Here is a 17,220-nt window from a genome sequence, read left to right as displayed (position 1 = left end):
GGGGAGGGGGAGGGGAGGGGGACTCGCGTTTCCAGCAGCCTTCTGTCGACCAAGCAGGGTGCCAAGTGACTCACCACGATCACCCCAGGGTCCTCCCAGGTGGAATTGGCACCATACCTGATCCCTGAAACAATGTTTAGGAAGTACACTTTTATTTTTAATTGTTGTGAATTTATTCTAAGAAGGATTAGGAAAAAAAGAACACATGAAACGCATGTTTTCACAGCTATTACTGTTAAAGATGAAGGTAGCGTTTGAAAAGTGAGAGAATTACAGGAAATGTGAGCAGCACAGGAATCCTAGTTGGGGGCGGCGTTATCTCACAGGTTGGTGGAGTGAGGGGCTGTGGGGGGGAGAGGAGAGATGGTGGAAAGAACACAGGGAGAGAGCGGGAGGGAGTGAAGCAAGCAGAGAACAGGGGACGGAAGTCAGAAGGGAGCGACCGCCACTGCTCAGAAGCCCGACCAGACCACCCCTTGCATGCAGGGTGCATACAGCCAGAGCCAAGCAGCGCAAGCACACGCGCCGCTCCCGCAGAAGTGTGGGGTCCCCGAGGCACCCGCCTCCTCCCTCCGCTCAGCTCCTTCACAGCCCCGGTCAGGAGCTGCGCATCTCTCCGCCGGGCGGGCATCGTTTATTCACTTGACTGTTACTTATTGAGGGCCAGACCCTGCGGCTACAAAAAGTGGCGTGACACACCCTGGTCTCAAAGAGCTCCTGTTCTAGGGAAGGTCCTGCTGTTCACAGCATAGCTCACCTGAGCATCTGCCATCTTCCCAACTGTGTCTGGAGATTGGTAGTACCCGCCGTTTCAGGGAAAGGAAACAGGCTCACAGAAGCAAGGCCAGTCGCGCTGTTAACCAGCTAGCGCGCGGCCCATCTAGGTGAGGCCACATCTGTGTGGCTGCAAATCCACGGCACTCTCTTCCACATCAGGCTGCCATTCTGATGGGCACTGCCCCACCGCCCCAGCGTCATTTCTGTGTGCTCATGAAAACACAGACACTCATACCTCAAGACAGCGATTCTCAAACTGTCTGTAGTGAAGGACCAGTTTGGTTATATCCCCAAATATGTCATGCGCTAATACTTTTGTAAAATACAGTAAAAATGAATCGCTAGAAAGACAATCACATGCTTGGTTGTCCCCAAAATGTCAAAGTCCTGTAAAAAGTTCTAGAAGCTTGTTCTCTATTTCTGTGCTTATCTTTGCCTGGACCAGTAAGAAACAGCTCAGGGAGCAGTGCGGACTTGCAGGCCGCGTGGCAAGTGCAGTTGCCTGAAGTCACACACCTAGCTGCACAGAGGGACGCTGAAAAGCAGGACTGTGTCCACCACATGGAGGGGAGGGGTGGTGGTGGAAGATCTCTCTCCTGTCTCCCCCACCCTCTCTCTGAATTCCAGGGTGGACCTGCGCATTGACCTCAGGATACAGGCAGGGAGGAAAGGCCTCCTTGGCAGGCCTGGGGCGAGATCCAGAAGGCAGGGACAGAGAAGGACACTCTTCCACCTGCTCGGGAATCCACTTTGCTCGTGCCAGGCCCTCCCTAACCCTCTGGCCCCACATCACCCTCTGTGTGGGGAGGTTCAGGAGGTTGAGGTTCTGGTGAGAGATGTTTCCAGATGCGGGACAGCTCTGCAGCAGAATCCTGGCAACTCAGTTTCCAAGGACCTCCCAGCACTTTAGTGGGATTCATGGGCTGAAGGACAGGGAGGAAGGAAGTCGTGGACTGGCTCGGCTCACTCTCTACTGCTTCTCCCCATCCCCCCAGAAACCCGGACAAGGGCATCCAGTTCCTGATCTCCCGCGGCTTCATCCCCGACACCCCCATCGGCGTGGCCCACTTCCTCCTCCAGCGCAAGGGCCTCAGCCGCCAGATGATCGGAGAGTTCCTGGGCAACAGCAAGAAGCAGTTCAACCGCGACGTGCTGGAGTGAGTGCCCCGTGCTCCCTGCCCCGCCACCCCCCTTCCCTCGGCCACCTGCCGGCCCTCCTGGTACCTCAGCCTGGACCTCTGAAGTCTTGGCCTTTGCTCTAGTCCCAGCAGCTTCCTGAGTGGCCCCAGGGGCCAGAATCACTGGTCTTTAGCCAATCGCCCCTGCTGACCCGAGCCTCTGTCACTCCTGGAGAGTCGCTCCATTCGAGGCACCAGGATACAGAAATAGTCGAAGGAGGCCAGAAGCCCTCCCTCCCTGCCATCCTTCAGGGCAAGAGAAAGAGTCAGGAAAAGCGGAGAGCTGCATCAGCACTGGGGCCGTCTCTGCCCAGTGAAAGCCCCCTCAGGCCACCCTCTCTGCCGCCTGTCCAGCCCCCAGGCCACCCCCCCAGGCTTGTTTTCATATTGGTGGAGGCAAAACGTGAAGCAGAAAAAAGAAGGGGCTAGATGAGGGTATTTAGAGCAAGATAATACTGTGATTCCATAAAGAGAAGTTAACCAACAAAATCACAATAATCAAAGAAAGTGGTTTTAAAGTGCAGTGGAGGGATGGGCTGGGGACGGGGTGGGGACGAGGGGCTGTGCTGGCGCTCAGCTTCAGCCTCTGCAGGGTGCAGGGCGGGGCTGCGGTGAGCAGGACTTTGGAGATGATCCTTCCAGGGGAAGGGGCTGAGGCCCCAGGACATCTGCTCCAGCTCCCTGCCGCTCCCCTGTGCTCTTTCTTTCTTCCACTAGGCCCTCAGCTCCCTTCCTTCCTGAGGGTCACCGTTCTGTAGGGACCCTTCCCCATTTCTCTCCCTTCTTTCTCCTTCTTCGGGACAGTCAGCATAAGCATTTCCCCAGGGGTCCTGGGAGAACCTCTCCCTTTAATACTTGCCCCTGGAGCAGAAAGGACCTGCTAAGAGAAGGGCAGGGGCTCCTTCTGCCCAAGGGTGCGGAAGCCTGGGGGTCACCTGGCCCGTTGGTCATCAGTGTTCCTGGACTGGGGGCTCAGAGATTGGGCTTCTACTCGTGGGGAAGTCTTGGTGCTGTGTGACCTTGTGGACAAGCCACTGCTCTCTGGGCTGCGTTTCCACGTCTGTAGAGAGTGTGTGTATTGGGGGGCTGCCTTATGAGGGGTGGACTGGTTGCCCTCTGAAGTCTCTGTCACACTCCTAAATTTACTGATGTGGCAGTTGTCTGATACAGTCGGAAGAGCGAGGGCTTGGATCTGTCTCGGACCTTGGAGGCTGTGGATGGCCCTTAGTTGGGCAGAACCACGTTCCTGCCTCTGACCCTCAGTGGCTTCGGACTATCTGTCATCCCTCCCAAAACCAGTGGCTGAGATGCTCAGAGTGCCTGGAAGAGGGCGGTGAACTGACAGATGGAGTAGTATGGGGGTCCAGAGTACACCCCGGGATGCGGGAGGAGGAAGGTCAAGTCAAGTCGGCTTCTCTCCCTTCCTTTCCGCATTTGCCCTCCGTCAGGCTCATCTCTCAGCTGTTCTTGCGCTCTTGTCCCCTCTCATTCCTCTCGAGGGGGTGTGGAGGTGCCATGCGCCCTCTCACTCGGTGTCCCCACCCCGTGGCCCTGCTCTGTCTCCCTGCACTGGGAGCAGGTGTGCCTCTGCTCACTCACCACCTGTCTGTGTCCCCGTGTGGCTGGTCCCTGGATTCCTAACCGGCCAGGCCACATTGATCTGGAGTGCTGGGAACATGGAGTTTTTCTCGAGCAGCACAATGAAAACTAATTGTCATCCTCCCTGGGAGACTGGGCTGTGGGTTGGAGCCTCAGACCAGCCGCTGCAGCCTGTGCTGGGGAGGGGAGCCTGGCTGGGACCTGGGCTAGCAGCCGAGGCAGGGGTCAGGCTCAGGTGGGCAGGGGCTGGACTCCTGCCCTGGTGAGCTCTTCCAGAGATAGGAGGCAGTGTGGTGGGACAGGAGAATGGCTGGACCAAGGTGAGAGGGCCCAGATGCGAACCCTGGCTCTGCTCCTGTGTGCTGTGTAGCTTTGGCAAGTTACTTCTTCCCAGGCCTCAGTTTCCCCATCTGTACATTGAGAGGGCGGGGCAGTGTGATCTTAAAGGTCCGTCCTAGTCCTGTGAATCTGTCATCTTTTCCATTCCTTGGTGGGTTTGTAGCACACTGGCATCACGGAGAATCGTCTGCCCCAAACATTGGGGCCACACTTGTCACTCTGCCAGAGCACCCCAAAGCAGCCTTTGGGCTTTAGGCCAGTGCTAGGGTGACAGCATTCATGGGAGAATGGTATGACTATTCGTTATTCCCTTAACAAATATTGGGTGTCTAGTGTGTGTTGCGAAGGGGGCTGGGCTGGGCTGGGCATCCCATGTGTGCATGCAGGAGTAGGCGTGCCTCATGGTCTCAGGGGACTAACTTAACAGACCAGGCGTGGATGGGGAGAGATGAGAGGAGGGGTGTGGAAAGAGGGGCCTCCAGCAAGCTTCCTGGGTTTGGGAAGGGCTGAGTGTAGAGCTGAGCCCAGATTCTGCTCCACAAATGCCTGCGACCCTTGTGCTCTGTTCTGTAGCCACAAAGGTCCTGGGGTCCGAGGCCCTGGCTCACTCTGCCTCAGCCCACTGATCAGTCCACAGAAAGGAGCCCTCCTCCTCCAAGTCCGCTGTTCTCCAGCTGCCCGGCTTGTCTCCCCGGTGGAGAGGGCCTTCTGCAAAGCACCAGAAGAAGATGGAGAAGCAGGAGAGGGAGGCACTGGCAGGGGAGCCAGGACACTGGGGGTCTCGGCCTTTCCCTGCCACTCCAGCCAGCTATCCTGGAACCTTTCGGGATCTGCAGCCTCTTCTTTTCTCCCAGCAGGGAAGACATACATGATAGCAATAGTGAAGTCTCCCCGTGCCCTTTTGCCCAGGCCTGGCAGGATTCGTTGGGATTCTACACGGCTCCCCTGTCCCCGCCTGGTGACATTCAGTGGGTTGCATCTGTTCTGTACAAAGCTGTTTGCTGAATAAAAGGACATAAGTCACCCATCCCCTTGAGACTGAGACAGCCCAAGACACAGCACTGTCCAAGAGGCAGGCGGACAAGGAAGGAGAGAGTGGAAAGCCCCTCGGAGGGGAATAGGCCTGCCCCCCAACTCTCAGGCCTGTAGGGGGAGGGAGGAGAGGAGGGGCCGGGGCAGAATGTGCCTCTGCTGCTGACCTGTGTCTGAGCATCACTGATGCGGTGACACTTGCTTCTGGAATTGGGCCCTCGGCGCTCTTGGGAGTGGACTCTCCACCTTTTATGTCTTATTTCCACAGAAGACACTCCCAAGAAGGAACGTATCCCACCAGCCTTCACCAAATAATAACAGCAGGCATTCTGAGCTCAAAGGGCCACGCCCATTCCAGCCTTACCTGAGAAGTTTTCGCTTTTTATAAAAGAAATCAGCCTCGGTTTCTTCATTTGTAAAACGTGATGATAGTACCTACCTCATAGGAGTTGAGTATTTAAAACGCACGTGGAGTGCTTAATTCAGCGCCTGGCGTTTAGTAAGCTCTCTGTAAACGTTAGCTATTTTTGTTACCTGTCCCACTTGAAAGCACAGGCACCAGAGCATCAGAGACCCTTGCCCCACCCCCCGGCCCAGGGAAACCTTGAACATCTCAGGTCTGGTTTGAAGGCAGATCTACTCGCCAGACAACAAGGACTTGCTGGGACTTACTGGATCCTCTGGGGAAGGGAGGCAGTCTGGGACCATCCTATACTCTGCTAAGGAGCGCGGCCACAGCAGGCCAGCAGTGAGGCCAGACAGCGGCCAGGGGTAGGGTCCTTTGGGGCTGGAAGCTGCTCCCCCTCAGTTTTCACATGGCTGGGAAATTTGGCTTTGCTCTATTTCCTTTCTGCAATGTTCGCTTCAGCAGTTTTGAAGGCCAGTGGATGGGGGACTGTTCCACGCTGGCTGTGAGCAGTCTCTTTTCTGGCTGGCGTGATGTTTTCCGATGTGAACCACATACACATGGAGGCACCGGCATCCATTATTTCCACGAAAATGCATGAAGGGCAGCTTTTGGGTTGAGCGGCCAGAAGAAAGTTCCCTGGGTGTTCCCTCCCCGCACCAGATCTACGCCATCCTCTGTGAAACCCCAGGGTGTATTAGAGCTTGACGTTTGGGTCAGATTTCATTATTTCATTTGCACGGAAATGTGTTGGCCAGAGTGTAACAGATTTGTTCTTCTTAGGGGACATTTAGAAGTGAAGACAGATTGTCTGTCACGCTCCACGTCTGGAAGGCTCTGGCGTTTCATCGCTAGGAAGAAGTTGTTTGAGTACATCCTGCCCACTGTGCTGTGTGTAATCTCTGAACAGGACCTTATTCCTGAGGAATTCCCATGAGGAAAGGGAGAGCAGGCTGGGCCCTGGCAGAGCCTGATGGGTCTGGAGGAGGGTAGCGAGAGGCCCAGGACAGGCAGGGACAGAAGACTTGGGGCTATTTGCACTGCTTAGAAAACTGTACGCCGCCACCACCCAGAGGAATGGAGGGAGCATGTCTTTCCTAAGAGCAGTGTCCTCGGGGTCATGGTCTTGACTCTTCACCTCTCCAGTGCCCCTACCGCCTTCGCCTCCACAGGTAGACTAGGGATTCTCCTGAACATTAGACGAGGGTTTGAGACCCACTGACTCTTATATTCACTCTTCTTGGGACCCCACGTGTGGGATGAACAAGTCTAGGGCTGAGACTCCCTTTGATTTGATCACTTTAGCATATAAATCAGGCTTTTAAACAGAAATGAACAGACCTACTACCCAATCCCTTCCTGATCACTCAGGCCCCAGCTCTGGAGGGGTCTCTCTCAGTCCCTGTGTGATGTTTAGTTGTGGCTGCAACTGGCCACTCTTTGAAGTGGGTCTTCTGGGAGGGGCTTCCAGGGAGCCGTTGTCTCCTGGGCCTCTTTAGGAGGGCCATTTGTGAGTGAGCAGCCGCCAGACACAACCATGACAGCTCCTGCATATGAAGCGCTTGTGTGTGCCAGCCATGCTGTTCCAAGACCTCACATGCAGAGCCTCACCCTGAGAGGGGGGTGCTGTTGACCTGTACCAAATGAAGGAACCGAGGGACAGAGGGGTCAGGTGGCTCCACGGTCATAGAGCTTGTCAGGGGCTGAGGTTTGAGGCCAGGCAGAATGGCTCCATCCCAGGAGCCCTTAATCCCGCACCATCCAGCCTTGTGCTTCATCCTTGCCAGTCCCCACGTGTGACCCCTGGGACAGTCCAGCCCTCTCATTTTACCCAGGCGGAAACCAAGGCCCAGAGAGAAGAAGTGACTAGTGCTCTGGCCAGTGGCAGAGAAATGGGACAGAACAGGTACTATCCCTTCCCCTGACTCAGCGTTGTTTGCCAGGCTCTGGGCCTCTCACGTGGGAAGAAAGCAGAGCCGAGAAACTGATTTACAAGTCTCAAGAGGTCTGAGCCAGATTCGGTTTCAGAGTCCCCTTCACATGAGATTTTCTTTGTCCCCATGTCGTCACAGAAACACTGGCAGGTCCTGCGTTAGCTTCCTCCTGCTCTGTCTTTTTAGCCACATTGCACTTTTCCAAAAAGCCTGACCTTTTTTGAGCATGAGTTCTAACTAACAAAAATAACTCTCTGGTGGATGGGGATATTTTTAATTGAATTGTATAAGCCAAGAAATGCAGAATGAAAGCAGGGCTCCTACACCCTGTGGCAATGGGCGGTACAGTTTTCCAGCCTAATCGTGCAACCCGGGCTGCATTTCTGCTTGGAGCACAAGCCACATACTTCTTCCCAGGCCTCAGCTTGGGCCTCACCTTCCGGAGCACAGCTGTCTTCCTGCCAATTAAAAATCCACTCTGTTAACTTTACCTAGTTTCAGCTCCCAACCAGTTCCTTTGTCTGCCAGACTCTGTCTTGCTGTCATTAAAAAAAAAAAAAAAAAACATAGTTGAGATGATGAAATTCATTTTGATCAGAGTCGTGTGGGATGCTCCATTTCCCTACAACACAAACTGATTCCACGCACAGAGCAGTGTTAACAAGCAATTTTATGCAAGATTGTACCTGTTTATCCAGATGCAGACAACATCTCTGCTATGTTTCCCCAGCCCTTGGGAGGTACTGGCCCTTGCCCCTGCAGAAACCCGCAGGAAAGAGCAGGAGGCCTGAGCAAAACCGCAGTCCTGGCGAGTCACATGCCAATCAGCTCCAGCTCCCCAGACAGGTCGGGACGCCTTGGTGGAAGCAGCCTAATCGGTGCCGCTTGACCGCCTCTCGTCACACCTGCAGCTGAAGGAGGACGCAAGCTCACTCCACACTGCCTCACTGCACGACGTCTGGAGCCCTGGGCCATTTCCCTGGCAGCTGCCTCCAGGTCTGCGGTCAGCCCCAGGTGATCTTGGTGAAGGAGGCCCAGCCATCCTGGGCCACCGAGTAGAGCTCCCAGAGGTGCAGGCCACTGGAGCTCCTTCCAGCTGACAACACGCATGGGTCCTGCTCATTCACTCAGCCGATCACTTGCTCACTCCATCCCTCACCCTACAAAGCATGTATTGAGTTCCTGTCTACACTAGGGATGTGGAGATGAAAAGTACTGCCCAGACCTGAAGGGGCTCATAGCCTAGCAGGGGAGAGGCCAGTCGGTGTAAAGACATGGGGCAATAACGCGGTGGTTGACAGAAGGCGTGTCCAGGAACAGCAGAGGTCAAGGGAGACTCCTGGAGAGGTGGACAGCGGAACGGAGACCCTTCGGCCGGCCCTGGAGCTGGGCGGCACAGGAAAGTGTGCGGCGCGAGGGCGAGGGCCGGGCTGCGGGAGGCGCTGGCGTGGGGAAGTGGGGAGGGAGGCTGGCTGCTAGCAGGGCCCTGCTTGCTTTGCTGAGGAACTCAGGTTTCAAAACCCCGGTGATGTGGGAAGCCCTTTGTATTAGTCCATGTTGGTTGCTTATAAGAAAATACCTAAAACTGGGTGATTTATAAAGAAAATGAAATTTATTGCTTATGGTTTCTGAAGCTGGGAAGTCCAAAGTCCATCTAGTGGTGGTGACAGTGACCCACGGGGTCTCACATTGCAAGACAGTAGAAGCAGAGAGAGCAGAGAAAGAGTGAGACGGACTCTCCTCTTCTTTTAAAGCCCTCAGAACCACGCCCCTGACCACCATTATTAATCCATTCACTACTGCAGGGTCCTACAATCCAATCACCCCTTCAAGGCCCCACCTTTCAATTACCATAATAGGATTTCCCACCCTCTTAACAGTCACAGTGGGGGCCAAGTTTCTAATGCATAAAACTTGGGGGACACAATTCAAGCTTCAATGGGTTTTGGGGGACATAATTCAATCCAATGCACACTTGAAGAAATGTGAGAGGGGTAGGGAGCGACTGGGCCACTCGGTGACCTAGGAGGACGGCTCTGGAGGCTGGTTAGGGGTCTGTCACAGTAATGGGGTAGGGAGTGACTGGGCCACTCGGTGACCTAGAAGGACGGCTCTGGAGGCTGGTTAGGGGTCTGTCACAGTAATAGTCCATGGCAGGGGCCATGGGGAGGGGAGAAGTAGGTAGAGCCCAGTGCCACGGAAAAGGCTGTGACAAGTGTGGGACGGGCACCAGGTGGCCAGGGCAGGCGAGCGACCTTCTGAGCTGATGAGATCGCCGAGCACTCTGTCTCTGCATGGGAAGACATTTGTGCTTTGGGCCCACTCCGTTGGTGCAATTGTACCAAATCAATGTGCATATATTTCCAGTTTAAGGGGAGTAAGATGCTGGATTTGGGGACATCTCATCTGAAGAGTTTGTCAAACTAGACATTGTCAAATATTTACTCAAGCAAGTTAAACCATTAAATAATCAGGTAAAATAAAATATGTGCACCCCGACTTCGCTGCATGAGATGCTAGCACAACCTACATTCTTGTGACTGTTGCCCAGTGACTGGCATTCAGACCACGGCACCTGAGGTGTGTTCAAGCAGCCAGAACTCAGGAGTGTGCTGGTCAGGTTCCAATCGAGTGCAGGGAGTCGGTGCTTTACACAAGCCCTCCAGGCACTGCAGCACCATCAGCGTGGTGTTTTATAAACAACAGAGCTCAACCGAAGAGAAGATTCACTGCTTAGGGACTCATAAAATCCTAAGGGTGAACTCATTGCACGAGATGAACACTGAGGAGGTGGCGGCGAGCGGATGGCACTCAGAGCCCCTGGAATGGGTGGGCTACATAGAGGGAGGTTGTTGAGAGGGAGAAGGGGGCCTGGCGACCAGCTCTGAGTCTGAGGCCAGGTGGAGGACGGCCACCTCCAGAGGGGAAAGGGTCAACCTAGGGGAGCGTGTGTGATGGAAGCTGAAGAGCGGGTGTTGTGGGAAGGAATGATTAACCTTGCTGATGCCACCGGGGGCTGGGATGGGGACAGAAGAGTCCTCTGGGTTTGGTGGCATGGTGGCCGCCAAGAGAGTTTGAATGGGGAGCTGGGAGTCACCGCTGGGCTGGAGCAGGCTGAAGTGAATGGAAGTGAGGAGTGGGGATGGGTGAGTACGATGCCTTCCAGAAGTGTGGCTCCAAAGAGGAGTAGAGAAAGGGGTGGAGAGCAATGAAGGGTCACGGCAGGGTTTCAATCTGTAAAATACAAAAGACAAGCATATGGTGCTAATGAGAAAGATTTAGTAGGGAGGGAGAAGTTGTAACTGTATGAAAGAACATCTCCAACTTAACGTGTCCCAAACACATTGAGCTCACTGTGTCCTGCAGCCTGAGTGGCCGCCCCATCATGTGCTCATCCTGCAGCACAGTCCCGCGCCCCAGGTGCACAAGCCGGGGCTCTGGGTCTCACCGCCGATGCCTCCTTCTCCTCACTTCCCGCGTCCACGCTGTCACCTGGTCCTATCAGTTCTTCTGCTAAGCAGGACCTTGGATCGTGTTCTCGGATTGTCTCCACTGCGCTACGTCAGCCGGAGCACGGCTGCCTCCAGCTGGCACCTGCGCACTGGCATCCTAACTGGCCCCGCCCACTCGTGCTCCCCGCCCCTCCCCCCTTCCATTCATTCTGCCCCCAGCAGCAGAGAAATCCTCTAAAACAAACAGGACCTTGTCACTCTTCTGACCACACCCTCCTGTTGTTCCCTGCTGCCTTCAGCGTCCACATTCTCCCCGTTCCTGTCTGTGTTACAGTTTTGTTGACCCTTTCTAGGTCCCTGAAAATTCTTTCCTACCCCAGGGCCTTTGCATATGCTCCCCCCACCTCCCCCCTGGTCAACTCATACTTATTTTTCAGATCTCAGCTGAAATGTCATGTCCCCAAAGAGGCCTTTCCAGACACAGCAATATAAGATATGTCTCCTTTGTCCTCTCGTGGAACCTCATTCCATCTCTACATAGTACTTGTCACAATTGTAGTTAAGTAATTATTTTTGACTGAGTTTAATGTCTGTCTCTTCCACTGGGACAGTCTGTGTTTGTGCTGTTTGCCACTTATACCAGGTCCCTAGCACAGCCTTGTACATGGGAGCCACTCTATGCATGTTTGTAGAAAGGAGGAAAGCCAGCCCACTGCTACCAGGGGTCAGAAAAAGCACCAGACAGGGGAAGATGGGAGGTTGGGATGTGAGCCCCTGCTGTGGGCTCAGTGTGCCCAGGCCAGCTCTAGACCTGCAGGGTGACCCACAAGGCCTCTGTGCTGCCTGCCTGCCGACGGCGATGTGACTCTTCACACATCAACAGTCCTGCCTCTGTGACAGTGCCAGTGTCCCCGTTGGCCCCTCACAGGCCCTACCAGGCACTGGGGAAGATAGCTGTCCCCAGGGAGAAAGGCATTAGCACCAGCCACTAAGCAGGAGAGAGCTGGGGGGACAGGGCTGGCAGGCCTGCCCAGCCCAGGACACAGCCAGAATGAGCTGTGCACAGTCCCCCTGAAAGTCTCCTGTGAGCTTTAGTTTCTTCGTATGTAACAAAATAGCAGGGATAATGGCTAATATAGCACAGGCTTGAGAAGATTAAGACATTGCACATTGGGTGCAGCACCGAGAGTGATACTCAGTAACCAAGAGCTCGGAGGGAGCCTCCCCCACGGGTATCAGGAGCCCCCTCGGCCCCACACCCACACCCGGGGCTAAAGTGGACAGACCAGGAAGCTGAGACCCTGCTCTTCCTGGCAGTGGGAGGATGGGGCAAGCCCCTGTGTGGTCTTGGTATTGCCTTCTGTAAAATGGGCACTTAAAGACGATGAGGGAGAGCTGACTGTCTGCTGCCCTGGCCACGGCAGCAGGATGGATCTGGTGAACTGTCAACAGTCTGCTCCCTGCCAGCAATGTGGGGCGGCCGAGGATGGAAAGGGGGAAAACTGAAGCGCTGGAAGACACTGCGCTGTCGGAGGAGCAGAGGCAGTGGAGAGACAGAAGGCCGAGGGCAGGCTGAAGCTTGTGCTTAGGGAGTGGGAAGAAGGCTCGCTCTCGGGGACAGGGGACAAGGACTGTGGAAGGCAAGCGCTGGCTCCCTGGGAGGAGGGTGGGAGGTGCACTCGGGAGCCAGCTGCAGGTGCGGTTGCGGTGCTCTAGCAGTGCCCGCGGTGCCTTTATTTTTGTTTTTGTGTTTTTGGTGGCTGGCCATGGGGGGAGGTGAGCCCTGGACCTTGGTGTTATCAGCACCGTGCTCTAACCAAGTGAGCCAACCAGCCCGCCCTCACAGGGCCTTTAGAGAACCACTGCGGGGTGTCTGCTTCTGGGTCCTAGTCAGAGAATGCCAGAGTTGGGGAGAGTCCTCAGAGGTCACCTGGTCCAACCCCAGCTCCACAGAGAGGAAGTGACCTGCCTCGTGGGGGATAGTGGCACCTTTCCCCTCTCAGCACGGCGTCTTCCTTCTGTCTGGGGGTTTGCAGCCAGAAAATATTGAGTTTTCCCTGATCTGAGAAGCCCTGGACAGCACCTGCTCCTCAAACACCACTGCCCCTGGTGGCACTTGCAGGGAGAAGGCGGGAGACAGGGGGAGGCAGCGGGACGGGGTCTGTCCGTGCCTCCACCCACTCCTCCCTTACCACCTCCACTGCAAAGCAGCCCCCGCACGTGCCCAAGGGTGCTGCCCTGGTGGCCCCTGAGTTGCTGGCTCACAGTTCAGAAGCCTCGGACGGGCCAGGCCCTCCTGCACGCGCGCTCAGCTCTCAGCTCAGTGTCGCTGTCGCATTTTAACAATTGCTGGAGCAAGTGCCTAAAGAACACTGCCCCGGGCCTCCACTGTTCCAATTCTCCAGGCCTGGGCTGGGGTCCAGGGATCTGCGTTTTAACAACCCCCTCGTGACCATAGTGTGGGGTCCTCAGAACACACACTGGGAGGTGCCTGAGGCCCCGGTGTCCTCCCCTGACGTCCTCCCACCCCCAGCCGCGGCTGATGTGTTCAGCGCTCTCGGGTCCACCCGGCTGCCCCTCTGGCCGGGGGCTCTCGGTTCGTTACTGGAGCTTTTAGCCGCAGCCCGGAGCGGAGCGAGGCAGCGAGGCAGCGGGCTGCATGTCACCTGCGTGAAAGGGTGGAAACTAGGCCATCGTGCTTGGCTGAGCAGATCCACCCTCTCCAGCTGCTCCCGCTGCCTCTTTCGGCCGCTCCCCCCACGGCCTGGGCCGTCCCCACCCGTGGGCAGAAGGCGCAGGAGACAGGCTCTGGCGGGACACAGATGAGGAGCACCAGGTCCCAGGGCCCCAGGCTGAGGGGCCGGATGCCAGGCCAGAGGGACCGAGGGCTGTTCCAGGCCTCCAAGGAGCCGGGCGCTCAGTCAGGGAAGGCAGGTCCACCGCTGCCTCTGCGTCTGGCAAGCTCGGGGTGCCCGGGGGAGCCCATCGTCTGTGCCCTCTTCCCAGCCTTCCTCCGTCTGTCTGCTCTGCCTCTTCCTCGTCCCCTCCTTGTCCCTCCCCTGGCCTTTTCCTCTTCTTCTCCTTGTCTCTCTTTCTCTCTTGTTCTCACTCTCCCAGTCCCTCTCCCTTTTTGCTCCCCTGTCTTCCTCTCGCCCCCTCTCTCCTTCCTCCTCTCTCTCCGCCTCCTCACCTCTGTCTCTCCCTGTCCTTGGCCTGTCTCTCTCCCTGTCCTGTCTCCCTGGCTCTGGCGCTTGGTCCCCTTGCTGCGTGGCTCTGCTGGTTCACCTCTCTCACAGGCTTTCTTCCTCTGTCACTCCCGGCCACAGCCCTCCTGGCTTGTGGCCACAGGCTCCTAACTCTCGACAGGGCCGGGCTGCAGGGACACACAGAGCTGGGCCCTGTGATGCTGCCCTGGAGCTCACGTTCAGCTGGGGAGGGTGCAGGCTGGAGGTGGCAAGGGCCACCGAGAAATTGGAGTGGCCTCTCGCCTGGATGGACCTGGCGGCCCCTGCTGCTCAGGCGTCCATCTCAAATGCCCAGAAAGGGACAGTGCCAAGTCTCATACTTGGGCCAAATGCCTGCCTCGCCTCTCTCACAGGACCCTGACCACTGCCACATGCCGTGTCCCTGGCTTTCCTCTAAAAATTGACAGCAGAGGTGGGGTGGCAGGTGGTGAAGGGTGGCAGTGAGGGGCTGGAGAGCAACCAGCAGGTGCAGAGAGCAGTGAGCTCTGCCCTTAGCCTCTGCTGAAGGAAAGGACCGTGCTCAGGGGCACCGAGCTGCTGCCCTGTGGTCCAAACTCCGGCCTCCCTGTGTGCGGACCTGGGGACAGAGGCACCTAGAGGAGGACAAGGCAGGATGGGGGACTAGAGAGTCCTGGCCCAGACGCCATGGCATGCAGGCCCCAGGAGTGGGCCAGGCCAGAGGAAGGAGACTGCTAGGTGGGGGCTGTCCTCCCACGTACTGCAGCAAACAGAGGCAAGCCCTCCAGGGCTGCAGGTGGCATCTCAGGCAGAAAGGCCCTTCGGGGACAGGGACTCCAGCCTCCTCCCTTCTCAGAAGAACAATCTGAGGCTCCAAGGGCGAGTCTGTGAGCCAAAGTCACGCAAAGGTCAGAGGAGGGCCAGGACCAGAATCTGGCCCTTTGTCCTACTGTCCCCTCCCACACTAAGCTAAATTTCTAGTCTCCTCTTCAGAGGCCTCGGCCTTCCTGCCACAGCCACCCAAGAGCTAGTGAGCGAGGCCTTATGAGCGAGCTGTGAGTGAAGGCCCGGAGCACAGGGTGGCTCAGCTGGTTGGCCATTTGCTCGAAGGCAGAGGGTAGACAGGCAGGTTTCAGTCACCCAGAGACCCAAATGGGAACATGAAAATCAAACCAAGGGAAACACAGGCTCCTACAGGTTTTTGGAAGAACCCGAGAACACATTGCATTTATTCCATTTGCAGAGCTTGCTTTGGCTCTGAGATGCTCTGAGGTTGAGCAGAAGGACTTGGGGCTTGGATTTCCTGGGGATGGGTGGCCAGCTGACCTCCCTGGGCCTCGAGTTTGGCTGTGAGATGGAGGGGCCAGTCTCTGGCCTGCCTCACAGGGCTGCTGTGTTAGACAAGAGGTGGGAGGGAAGGCAGCCCTCTTGGGTCATTAAAGGGAGGCCCCAGGGTGAGTAAACCTGGGAGGCCCCGCACCTCCCCCACCCCCAGGTGCAGGGGAGCCCAGGGGCAGCCCCTCCTCACCCCTTCCTCTGCCTGCCCTCAGCTGCGTGGTGGACGAGATGGACTTCTCCAGCATGGAGCTGGACGAGGCCCTGCGCAAGTTCCAGGCTCACATCCGCGTGCAGGGGGAGGCCCAGAAGGTGGAGCGGCTCATAGAGGCCTTCAGGTAGGACCCCTTCCCAGCTCCACACGTGGGGAGGGTGGGGAAACAGAGCTGCTGTGAGCTTGACGCCAGGAGGTGCTGACAGGGCGAGCTGGGAGAACCCCTTCTGGGATAGGCAGGAGGAGGGAAGGAAAGAAAATGGACTCCCTGGAGCTCTCCAAGCTGGAAGTGACTCTGGCCCCCCAGGTGGACTGCTCTTCCCTCATCCTCATCTGTGCGAGGCTAGCACCGTGGGACATTGGGGGGTGACACCAGCCTGTCCCCTCGGTGGGGAAGAGGACCAGGGTGCAGGGCAGACAGCTCCCTGGGCCTAAGGCCCTCAGAGAGCTAGCATACCTGGCCACGGCCCCCACTGCTGGAGCTTGGAGGATGGAGGGGCTCAGTCCCGTGTCTCCCCCGCCCCCAGCCAGCGCTACTGCATGTGCAACCCCGAGGTGGTGCAGCAGTTCCACAACCCCGACACCATCTTCATCCTCGCCTTTGCCATCATCCTGCTCAACACCGACATGTACAGCCCCAACATCAAACCCGACCGGAAGATGATGCTGGAGGACTTCATCCGAAACCTGCGAGGTGAGGAGGGGCCGGGCCATCCTGTTCAGTGTCCACCCTGTGAGTCTGAGCCTCACCTGTAGACCCTCGCCTGCTCTCTGGGGCTGGTGGCCTGCAGCAGGCCAGGAAAGCTGCTTGTACACCTGGCATCTGGGGGTTTCCAAAAGTCGCTGCCCTTCTAAAAGCAGCAGGGGTCCTTGGGCAATGCCTCGTACCCTCCGTGGAACAGACTGTGTCGGTCGTCTGCTAGGTCCCGGCACCAGGGTTGGTACATGGGTGGTACCAGCCCATCCCAGGCCACAACTTGCAAGGGAAGAGCCAGACGCAGGGCCTTCAGGTCCTGGGTCCACTTATATCAGCCTTGCAGATAACTCTGTGGCATCTGCAAGTTATCTGTCCTTTTCTAATCTATATAGCACACCACCTAGCAGGGCTCAAATCAAAACTGGCAGAGTGATGCACGCTCAATGGATTTTTTTTTTTTTTTTTTTAGCTTTAAAAAAAAACAAGGAAAGAGGCTGGCTGGTTAGCTCAATTGGTTAGAGCACCTTGTTGTAACACCAAGGGCAAGGATTCAGATCCCTATATAGGGATGGCCGGTTTGCTCACTGGCTGAGCGTGGTGCTGACAACACCAAGTCAAGGGTTAAGATCCCCTAACCAGTCATCTTTTTTTTAAAAAAATTATTTTCTCAACATACAAATGAAGGAAAACATCATAAATTGAATTTAAAGTCAATTGATAAGGAAAAAATTTAACACACAAAGATTAACATTCTTAATGCATGAAGAACTCTTTAAAATGAATTAGAAAAATCTTAAATGAAATTTGGTGAAGGACATGAGCAGACAAGTCACACACCCCAAAGAAACACACATGGCTAATAAATACATTCTAAGATGTTCATATAAATGGAAATTAAAACAGAAAAGTGACATTTTTCATTTCTGAAACTGAAAAAATATGATTCTGTATCATGCTGGTGCTATGAGAGAAACAATGTCAAAATCTTCAAGTATAGGGGCCGGCCCGGTGGCGCACTGGATAGTGCGCCGCTTGGGAAGCGCGGCGGCGCTCC

General features: G+C 55.9%; 1 protein-coding gene across 1 annotated transcript in view; it reads left to right on the top strand.

The window, feature by feature from the left end:
- IQSEC3 (IQ motif and Sec7 domain 3) overlaps positions 1-17,220 on the top strand; it is a 122,759-nt gene that overhangs the window by 85,708 nt on the left and 19,831 nt on the right. Inside the window, exons 6-8 of the mRNA XM_008577947.1 lie at positions 1,773-1,934; positions 15,471-15,593; positions 15,997-16,163. Of these exons, the coding sequence (XP_008576169.1) occupies positions 1,773-1,934; positions 15,471-15,593; positions 15,997-16,163 (452 nt within the window). The remainder of the gene's footprint in view (positions 1-1,772; positions 1,935-15,470; positions 15,594-15,996; positions 16,164-17,220) is intronic.

Source organism: Galeopterus variegatus, unplaced genomic scaffold (genome assembly GCF_000696425.1).
Source record: "Galeopterus variegatus unplaced genomic scaffold, G_variegatus-3.0.2 Scaffold70, whole genome shotgun sequence".
Classification (NCBI taxonomy): domain Eukaryota; kingdom Metazoa; phylum Chordata; class Mammalia; order Dermoptera; family Cynocephalidae; genus Galeopterus; species Galeopterus variegatus.
Note: the sequence above shows the minus strand (reverse complement) of the source record. Positions and strands in the feature narration are given on the sequence as shown.